The following is a 10,928-nucleotide window of genomic DNA, read 5'->3' as shown; positions in this document are numbered from 1 at the left end:
CATTGGAATGGGCTGCCCAGGGAAGTGGTGGATTCTCCGTCCCTGGAGGTTTTTAAGATGAGGCTGGACGTGGCACTTAGTGCCATGGTCTAGCAACTGTGGTGGTAGTGGTCAAGGATTGGACTTGATGATCTCAGAGGTCCTTTCCAACCCGTCTGATTCTACGATTCTATGATTCTATGAAATGTTAGACCCCCTCAACATAAAGGCAACTGTGTGCATGAAAGCGACCCCGAGATACACTGTTCAGGTGTACAACAGCTAAAAACACTTACCAGTGTTTTTCTCAGGCGCTCGTATTCTGGACGATACTCTCTGAAAAGGTAAATAAAGAGAGTGCATTCAGTCTGAAAAACACATGATTTGTATTACATAAGGATCATCCTGGAGGCTTCTTTCTACCCAAAAAAATGTTTTCCCTAGGCTTTCATGTTTGAGAGACATTTCAGAAAGACTAACAGTACTTTTTTCCCCAGATTTGGATTCTGAAACCAATGGATGCAAGATCAATGAACTTACTTCATTAAAACAGCAATAATTTAAACCTTGGTATGGAATTACAAGAAAAAAATTACTTCACAGATTTGCTGGCACAGATAGCTTTTACTTTTTCATGGAACAGCACAAAAATTCATCTCTGAATAGTTCCTTTTTACTGCTGCTTTTTATGCTGATACTGGACACCCTAAGCTACCTTGGCTATGGCAACTGTACACTCCTTCAAATCAAAGGAGCAGACTCATGAATCAGAATCTTCAGGAAGTGGTCACTGGGTCGCGGACCAAAAGTTATCCCCTTACCTCTCATATTCATCTACAGCTTTAGAAAGCTGGGTAAAAAACTCATCCAGTCCTGTGCCAAGCACTGCAGAAACACCAACCACCTGGAAAAGAAAACACACCAGAAGTAGAGAGTAACAGAGTCAGATTTTTAATACAGAAAAAAAAACAAAATAAAAACAAACAAACAAACAATCCCCCACATCAACAACAAAAAAATCAACACCACCAAAAAACCCAACAACAACAAATAACTACTAATCTAAACCTAACAATACCCATTTAATCAGCACAGTGGCCTAAGAGCAGGCAGTAACACTTCTGCTTCTGTCCAGCCCGCTTTCCAACTCTTCCTCCACTTGCTGCTCATGTTTGTTACTTCTGCTTTTTGGTTGTCGGTGATTTTCTGTTTGGTGAGTTGTTGGGGTATTTTAGGGGGTGTTTCTTTGGGGAAGGAGGTTTGTTTGGTATTTTTTAACACCACAGGGCAATTCAAAAGAAAGGTCAAGTCTTTCTGCTGTTTACTTGTTTATTGTTAATAACCCAAGTTCTCATTCTGCATCTAGGGTTATAAATGGTTAGCAAGTATCAGTGTAGTAGAATTAAAGTGTAAAAGAGACAACAAGAACTGATCTTTTGGCTCTGAAATAGTCTAATACTTTTTATTTAGCCAAAGCACGTTTAAAAGGTCCCCAGAACAGCAAGAGATGGAGAATTTAATCAGTTACTGTGACAATACATTCAAAATGCACATCTACTTTCTAATTTCAATTTGTGTATCATTACACTTCTGTCCATTTGTTCTGCTTGTATTAAATCAATTATCTAAAAATACCTTTAATTAACACTATTACCAGCCAGAATCCTACATCCTCTAATGAAAATTCTCCCTCTTTTTCATAGGCAAGACAGTCTCAACTACTGACTTCCAAATGGAAGACCTTTCCCAACACAGCCTTGCATTTGATCATTAATACAGTAAATATGCAGACAGCTCTCCAAAGGATTTTAAGCATTAAGGCCAGGCACTGTGCCAATATATATAAATATTTATACTTTCCCTGCACTTAAGTACAAGCTGCCTTTTACTCCGTAATCCTCTTCATATGACCTGCTCTCCATCCAGTGCTCTAAGAGTTCTAACAGGCAGATAAATATGACCTGATCAGCAAATAAGGAACAGGAAGTATGTTAGTTCTGTATATGGGACCACTACAATCCCTTTTGAAATTCTGTATATTGTTCCACATAGGACACTTACAATATTTTTGTTTTGGCTCTATTATCATTATCTACATGAATGGAATCATTTCGTTCCTGTAATATCCACACAGCCAAGAAGGCTTGCTTTTTCTTTAGTAAAAGCTGATGACAAACACAATCAGCTAAAACCTTTAGCACAGACTATGGGATCATTAACAGCCTCCAATGTATAGTGTTGTCAGAGAAACAATTAATTTGTCCGCTCAAAACCTGGTTGAGTGGAAGAACAATATTCTTCTTGCACAAGCAAATGTAAAGGGTTTTTTTGTTCATTTATTTGTTTTTGAGATTCTTTCCTTTCTTCCTATGTAGTACATTGCCCAACTGTACCTGACACTTTCAGAACAAGGAAAATTACCTCAGGTGGGAAATGCTGCAGCAAAGAACACTGCCTCTTACCAGCCTATCTTAGCTTTCATCTTGTGATTAATCACAGTTCAATATTAAATTATTCGGGCTGCCATTCAGTGTGACAAGCTGCTAAAGTTATTGTATGTTCAAATCAGCAAATCCTCAACACAGGTCATCAACAGATTACAGTTCAAAAGGGCAGTGCAAAGCCCCTTTCCAGAAGGACAGAATGGTGGAGGTTGGACAATACCTCTGGAGATCATCTAGTCCAATCTCTCCTGCTCAAAAAGCAGGATTAAGTAGAATAGGTTGCTCACTTTGCCTGAGCAAAAGTGTTTTAAGCATCTCCAAGGATGGAGACTCCACAATTTCTCTGCACCATCTGTTGCAGTGCAGAATTAGTAAAACTAAAGCATTTTTTCTTCTCTTCTGTTTGAACACACTTTCCTGTATCTCCCCTTGTGTCTGCTGTCTCTTGTCCTTTCCCCACGCCCCAGTGAACAGAGTCTGCCGCTCACCTTCCTTACACCCTCCTACCAGGCATTTATACACATCAAAAATATTCTCCTTGAACTTTCTCTTCTCCAGGCTTTTAGGAGAGGTAATAAAAAAAGGAAGACCTTTACCTTCAGTGAACTGTAAAATTCATCCAACACTAAACTCATAGAACGAGTCAGGTTACTGACATAGGAAGTCTCTTGATTCAGGGCATCCTGAAAAGTCTCGAAGTCCTGCATCCATTCCACTGCAAAACTGTGGTCAATTATGTCAGTCTGGAAGGAGAAGGGAAAATATTCAGAAGTAACAATCTTACCCGCAGGCTGTTAAGTGGACAAATGAAAAAAAATCCATGTTAAATTTATTTTTAAAATGTTGATCTTTTAAAAATATTCAGCCCTGGTCTGAAGTTTTGCAAGTTCACTTTTTATCAAATCAACTACGTGAATACAGGAAGAGAAGACAAACAACCACTTCTCCAGGTTTAGGAAGGCAACAGTTGTTTAAGGAAACAATTGCAACTCTAAAGCCTCCTATGGTTTTACTGGAAAGGGGCACCCAAAAATTGCATACTGCACAACGAAGTTTAAGGTGTAAATAGTAGATCATACGATTGAGGCCAGACAAGAACAACCCTTGGTGAAGATCCCAAGCTTCCCTGATTGCCTGGGGGCCACTTCCACGCTGGGAACCCCCTGGGATCTTTCTGAAAGCGAGCTGTGTTCTGGCCCAAAGAAGTGATGATCTAAACTCAGTGCAAAACAACTGCCACAAACAGGTGAGATAGTTCCACAATTTTACATGAATTCATATAAAAACAGTGTATTACAGAGTTTCATAAACATCTTGCCACATGCATATCCACTCTTCACAATATGAGGTGCCTAAAACTCTGATATATTTCATTGCCCTCACCAGTGGGAAGGAGGAAGATAAAGTATTACCTAGCATTACTCAAGAGATTTGAGACGGAACTGAATCCACCAAGGGTCAAAGCCTGACTACTTAGAGTTAACTTGACTAAATTCTGTAAATAAAATTAAATCACTTCCACAAATTACTTTTTTCCCTCTCCAAATCTTAAAATTCTTTACATCAATGGGTTTGTCACTTCACATATATCCCAGTTCCCTGGGATTCTTCCATTCTTATCGAGAGTCAATTTTAAAAAATTAAATTTATTTAAATACTGTTAAAAATTCTTCCAATGCTATTGGCTTTACTTTTTAGCAAAAGCTAAACATGAGATCAAAATGAAGTTTAAAGTGATGAATCCTAAGCCTCAGGCCTACCTTTCCTTACACACATAGTGCCACTTCTTTTAGTCTTTCAAAAAGTGTATTTTCTTAAGAGAGACTTATTTTCCTACCTCATGCCTTTTTCTACAGAAATAAAAAGCTGGAAAACTTATTCTTATATTACTGTCTAGTGTCAGAAAGAAAACAGTGTACAAAAAGTTGCTCAGTAAGCAAGCAGATACCAAAGATATGCATGGTTTGGGTCACCGGGCAGATGGGTGGAGTTGGAGCACAGCAGACACTAATCCTACTCAGCTGGTGTGAGGGAAATATCCCAGTCAAAGCCTGGCATTCGTGTGTGCACATACAAAGCTTGCTGAGTTGGAGATGCAAACACAAAGGATGCCTATGGAGAGCAGTTACTCACACCAAAAATCTAACGGGATTCTTTTAATATCTGAAATTATCATGTTTAAAGATATAGCTGTTAAGCTCAAAAGCATTAAGGCTACAAGTTCCTTACACAACAGTGGATGTGTATTCTTAGACTAGTATCTGCTCTCTAGCAAATACTGCACCAAACATCTTCGTTAAGTTTTGCCTGCTACAACAGGTGGGACTCCTCAGTCAAAACAGGCAGGGGTTACACCACTGCCACTGCGAGTCATTAGCCTGCTGCTGAGTGGAAATCATTACTAATGAAGATAAATATTCTGGGAAAACAAGCCATGTAAAAGCAGATTCTGGCATGACCTTACCCTTTTTTTAGAGAGTTACGTTTCCCTATAATCCAGGCTTAAGGTGCAAAACATGTTTCAAATTGTTAGCACCCTCTCTGACTTGAATATTTGGGTGCAACTGCCCATCCCTGATTATTCTTGTGCATTTGGATATCAGATTAAAGACCCTTTTTAGATTCGGTTATCAGCCTGCATCTCCCTCCCAGCCTCTCTTTTCTAGAAAAATCTATTATTGTGGTAAGACAAAGACACCACAGCAAAGAAGCTAAACAGAACAATGTCGCATGAGGACACAGAAACTAGAGCTTTAACTTACTTTGTTCATGACTACAATGAAAGGTAGCTTTGTCTTGTACAGGATACTGGGGGGGAGACACAAAATAAAAGTTTAATTTAAAACTTCCTAGAATAGAAAGCAATTTAAACATAAGGCAGACAAGACTTGTGCAAAACTGAATACATTTGACTTCAAAAGATAATTATTTTCCTCTGCACCTAATAGAATGTAATTTTCACCCAGGTTCTGCTTACAATCATTGAATAAAATATGCTCCTCCAAGATGTAAGAAATAAAATCTCCTACATACCCAGTCGAGTTTGGTTACCATTTTCTATGATGGTAAGATCCTGGTTTTGAACTCTCTGTGCATTTTGCATTTGACTCAAACCTTAGGTTCTGAGAGATTATTTGTGAACTGAGCAATGAATTCAAATAACACAGAACATCTATAAAGCAAAATTATCTTGGCACATGAGCTGACATATTCATTTCGCTGTATATATTCTATGATCTTTTGCTCAAACTAAAGTCAGAAAATGCAATATGTAGTAAGACACAGTTGGCACACTCCTATCACGGTGATATAGCTCTTGACCTTGGTACAAGGACTGAGAGGTTTTTTGAAAACCTTTTACCAACATTTACCATGAATTATGACAGCTCTAGCTATGTTGATGGTTCCACAGGTATTTAGTCTCTGGTATGACATGAAAGACAACAGATAAATTCATGTAGGAAGAAGAAGACAATAAATCAAGAGCTCCATGCTAGGCTGAACTCCAAACAAATCTTGAAGAATCTCTTAAAAGTATCAACGACATTAAAAAATAGAATAAAATACTATGTATTTACAAGAAGGAGCTTAAACTAGCCTACCTTGATTCATCTTAGATAACTGGGTTTATAAGCAATAGGCAATATGTTAGATCTAATATAACCAGCCTTCCTCATGCTAAGGTCTCGTGGATTATTTAATGCTTTCAGTGGAAGTTTTGACCCAATGACCTCCAGATGTCCATTGGCACCTAAATTATTCTGCTTATCCAATGGGAAAACCACTAAAAGAATAACCAAACCAGCAGACTAAGTGGATAGGAGGCATCCAAGTGCACTGCCAAGCACAAATCCAACGGTCCCCTGGGCTGCATCCAACCCAGCGAGGGCAGCAGGGCGAGGAGGACGATTCTCCCCTCGTACTCCGCTCTCATCCCACCCGGAGCGCTGTGTCCACCTCCGGGAACCACGGCACAGATGGACCTGGCAGAGTGGGCCCAGAGGAGGTCACTAAAACCATCAAAGAACTAGAAGGCCTCTCCTATGGAGACAGGCCAGAGATTTGGGGTTGTTCAGCCTGGAGAAGACTTCAGGGAAGTTTTACTGCAGCTTTCCAGTAAATAAAGAGATTTATAAGAAAAATTGAGAGAGACTTTTTACCAAGGCTTGTAGTGATAGGACAAGGGATAATTTTCAACTGAAAGGGACATACTGACAAAATTTTTCATGATGACAGTGGAGAGATATTAGAGCACATTGCACAGGGAAGCTGAGGTTGCCCCATCCCTGGAACTGTTCAAGGCCAGGCTGGACGGGACTTGGAGCAACCTGGCATAGTGGAAGGTGCCCCTGCCCACGGAAGACAGGGTGGCCTTTAAAGGTCCCTTTCAAACCAAATCACTCTATGATTCCCCTCCAAAATAACTACCAAAGAGACACAGCAGTCAAAGCAGACGGACTGCATTTCCAGCTTTTCTTACCTGCAGGCATACAGCATGTTGGACATAAAAGTGATAGGGTTAGTACTGCGAGAAGTGTCCATCACATATACAACAACTGAAGGAAAAGAGGAAGCCTGGGAACACAGAGTAAAAGACAGTTTAATTAGGAGTACACTGAGCAATAGCCAGGTCATTCATAGAGCTTCACTGTCCAGTCATACAAAAAGCACTTACCAAGGCCTCAGTTATGATGGTTCCTGATGCTGACCAGGTGAATACCTCAATTTGCCCAGGTGTGTCAAGAATAACATACCTGGTAAGAAGTCACCCCAAACAACAAAAAGGGAAAATTAGTGAAGCACGGGGTCCTCTTCTGACTAGATTACCACCAGCATTCAATAGCAAATGCCACGACTATTCTGTTACAGATGAGAAAACCCTGTTCTCCCAAAGAGTGATGAGATTTATGGGCACGCCTGAAAATTTCCTGTGAGAAATTTGTAACTAAGAAGTATGTACTATCTTGAGCCGAAGGCATCAATTTGACAGACACTTAGGACAGCAAACTCTTCAGAAGAAGAATTCATTGCTGCCTATTTGAACAGTATGTGAGAGAAAATGACAGTCTAATGGAAGACAAGAAAAGCAGAACTGGAATCAGCAGACTTTTCTTCAATCTAGCCAAAGAAAGTCTAGTTTATCTGTTCTAATTCTATGCCCTTTTCTACATGAAACTTATACCAAGGCTGAAAAAACAACTAGAAAACATGGAGAGAAGCTTTTTAGAATTTCACATGATTTTCCCAAACTGATCCCAGAAAAGCAGAACTCAGTAGAATGTACTCACCTCGAGGCATTTTGTCTTTTTTCAATAAACTTCATCACCTGATTGAAAAAGCAGAGTATACTTGGTATTTAGGCTTACAATAGGAAATCTTCAGCTTCATTTCATAAAAGAAACTACATTAACTTGCACAGCTGCAGGTGCGTATCAAAATGTTAAAGTCTTTAAGCTTTTCAGAGTGTGAGAATGCCCTACCAAGGAAGGCTGAAAAATGCTCAGACCCTGCATAGGTCAAAGACAACTTTGATTTTGTCTGTCTTCTAGTACCTGGCTAAAGAAACGGTAGAACAACTGCAGTTGTTCTTGCCTTTTCACTGAGAGATTGTCTAGGTATGTGACATCAGCCCCCACCCCAGAGCTGCTTTAGTGTGATGATTTAGGAGGGCTGTCAATTATCAAATTGAAATCAGGAAAACTTAACCTGTTTCCAGAAGTGAGCTTCCCTACTTCAAAACCAGAGCATTCATATGAAAGATTTTATAGTGAACATGGTGCAACAACAGTCCTATACAAAGACTAAAAAATGTTCTGTACATGTGGCTGCTAAATTTTACTTTAAAGAAAAAGCTGAAAAACTGAAATCTCTCAAATGACAGCTAATGTACTCTGACTGCATTGTTAGATGCAGGGTTCTGTAGGGAGAACACCCCTCCAGAAATATTAGAAGGCTAACCAAACACAGTGCCCTCTGAGACTTCAGACAGACAAAACCACACAGTCATTGTAGGCACCCAGCACAGATCATAGGAACAGCACACAGAAACAACCTTGTACCTGGTCAAATCTTGTAGCAAAGAGATTGAGAGAGGTCACTATTCCACCATTTGGGCCTAGTCCATATCTGATGCTTCATTTAGGAAAGCAGATGGTTATGCAGACCCCAGAGGGCTTCTTTTTCAACTCTGACAACACCTGGCCATGTGCAATGCACACTGGATACCTTGAAGCAAGAGACAATACCCCCTAAGAAATTATTAAATCTTCTAAGTGATGCAGCAGCATAACAAATACAAAGTGTCTCTCTCTTACCCAAACAGGTGTAATTTACAGAAGGAAAAGGGGCTGAGGGTTTCCTCGTGACATTTTTGCTTTAACTGTGCAAGAACCAGCACTGACTCATCTGTACACACTGTGTTATCAATCACTACTCTCAATACCCAGACATGAGGCCAGACACCCTCCCTAGGCCCTACTTAATGAAATACCAAAACTCCAGTAATGGTTAACAGACACGGTGAAACGAATAATGCACCTACATATCAATTTGAAACTTATATTTAGGATGTTTTGCTGGTAACCCCAAAAGAAATAACAGCCAAAATCAAGAATCCTATTCCCTACCACCTTTATTCTTGTCTAAAATACTAAATTTAAGAGTCATACTTGTAAGTCAAATCCAAGGACTGTGTTTTGTCTCCATCTGCACAAGCTATTACTTAGGAGACCAAAGAGCTCCACAGCCCTCTGGAAGTGCAGTTGCTTTAGTGTAATGTTACTGCACTACAGCCATCAACCCTCTGTGAACAAGAGCCAATGTTCCAATGTCTCTGAGATTCAGAGAAACAACAGTGCTTTGATTATGGTCAGAGAATGTGGAAATAGTTTTCCCATCTACTACAGGCAAACAGGAACGTCTATATTTGCTTATAACATATAAAATGAGACTAGTTAAAACATGGGAAAAGGCTGCTGGCTTCCACAAAAAAATAAACAATACAAGTTCTCTGAAAGAATAAAAAAGAAAAAAAAGGGAAAAAAAATGTGGGCAGAGTACCTATTATCTGTAAAAACTTACTGTTAGGCAGAATAATTTTTAGCACAGGAGAAAACGACCCAAGGAGCATTAAATCTTGTAGAACACATGTTCCTAATGTCACATGCAAGAAATACATAGTCAAAACCTTGTGATCTTGATGCAACATTCTGCATTACTACAACCCCCCCACCTTGTGGGATGGTCCTGTGCAGGGCCCAGAGTTGGACACCATGATGCCTGTGGGTCCCTTCCAATTCGGCAGATTCTGTGATTCATCACAGTGTGCACGTGACAGGTTATTTTCACAAAACTCGAGATTTCAAATATCATTATTTAGACAAAAAAAAGGATACTGTTTCATGACTTCTTTGTACTTCACAGTGTCTCTGATATCTAAGGGAGAAAGACACATAAGCAGCTTTCCAACCCCCAGCTGGTGCCCATCAGCTAACAAAGCACACCTATCTATCCACATTACTAGAAATCTATCACTGGGATGGATATTCCAATTATTACTCTGACATCAGTGAAACAACTTGCATACCCACACAGCCTTTCTTAGCCTCTGGAAAGGCAGGCTGGCATACTTCACAAAATGTAAGACACAGGATTGTGACAAAACTAGGGATTGGTATGCCCTTTGGAATATCTAGACATAAGGTCTGTTCTATTAGTAAGATATTTCCTCTAAAATTTGTGTCTTTTAAAGTGCTTTAAAGCTGTTAGTTGGTAGCATTTATGGCTACCACTATTGTAGATGTAGGGAACCAGATAAAATCTGCTAATACTTTCATCACTGAGAAAGAAAAAAACCTTCAGAACCCAAACACATCAAATCAGAGCGGATGATGTAAAAAAACATACAAAAGTGATGGAAGAATGCCTTTAATTCTAAAAATTCCCATATTAAAGACTGTTTCGAGAAAGAAGTTAACACTTTAAAAACAAACAAACAAACAAACAAAAACCAACCAAAAAAACCAACAAAAAAAAAACCACCAAAAAAAAAAACCCAAAACCAAAAAACCACCACCATCTTCTTGTATTAGAACTTGGAATCTCTTAGGGGCAACCCAGCCAAACAGCTCACGTACCCGCCCCCGGTCCCTGGGACAGAGGCCGGCTCTGTCGCTATTGATGGCACTTGCTGTCTCTCGGAGGACTCCAGGTACACGCCGCCCATCCGCCCGGGCCCACCCGCGCCCGCCCCCGCCCCGCCCCGCCCGTCGGGCCCCGCCGGGCACAGCGCTCACGATGTTGGCGGGGAAGGGCAGGTCGTGCACGGCGGGGTCCAGGTTGATCACGTAGGGGGGGCAGCGCTGCCCGTGCAGGTGGGCGGCGAGGCACTGCGGAACACGGAGGGCTCAGGCCCGCTGGGAAGCCCCGGGGCCCGCTGGCAGCGCCCCGCAGCCCCCCGCCCCTCACCTGCACGAAGGTGGTTTTCCGGAGCCGGCCATGCCCAGC

The 10,928-nt window shown here is 40.7% G+C and overlaps 1 protein-coding gene across 4 annotated transcripts in view; it reads right to left on the bottom strand.

Annotated features, from left to right (window-relative positions):
• Positions 1–10,807, bottom strand: part of GPN1 (GPN-loop GTPase 1) — a 15,683-nt gene extending 4,876 nt beyond the window's left edge. For 2 of the 4 annotated variants that reach the window (XM_029958019.1, XM_029958020.1), the window contains exons 1-9: positions 10,718–10,790; positions 9,818–9,858; positions 8,483–8,549; positions 7,712–7,749; positions 7,099–7,177; positions 6,904–6,998; positions 5,186–5,231; positions 3,020–3,166; positions 847–883 (exon numbers count right to left, since the gene is read on the bottom strand). In XM_029958019.1, coding sequence (XP_029813879.1) covers positions 847–883; positions 3,020–3,166; positions 5,186–5,231; positions 6,904–6,998; positions 7,099–7,177; positions 7,712–7,749; positions 8,483–8,549; positions 9,818–9,825 — 517 coding nt within the window. In that variant the 5' untranslated portion in view covers positions 9,826–9,858; positions 10,718–10,790. Of the gene's footprint in view, positions 1–171; positions 316–800; positions 884–3,019; positions 3,167–5,185; positions 5,232–6,903; positions 6,999–7,098; positions 7,178–7,711; positions 7,750–8,482; positions 8,550–9,817; positions 9,859–10,717 lie in introns of those variants that run through there. The other 2 variants (XM_029958022.1, XM_029958021.1) reach the window with 2 other exon arrangements.
• Between the last annotated feature and the right edge of the window lie 121 nt (positions 10,808–10,928).

The sequence above is a fragment of the Manacus vitellinus genome, unplaced genomic scaffold, assembly GCF_001715985.3.
Source record: "Manacus vitellinus isolate BGI_N305 unplaced genomic scaffold, ASM171598v3 scaffold_135_pilon, whole genome shotgun sequence".
Classification (NCBI taxonomy): Eukaryota; Metazoa; Chordata; class Aves; order Passeriformes; family Pipridae; genus Manacus; species Manacus vitellinus.
Note: the sequence above shows the minus strand (reverse complement) of the source record. Positions and strands in the feature narration are given on the sequence as shown.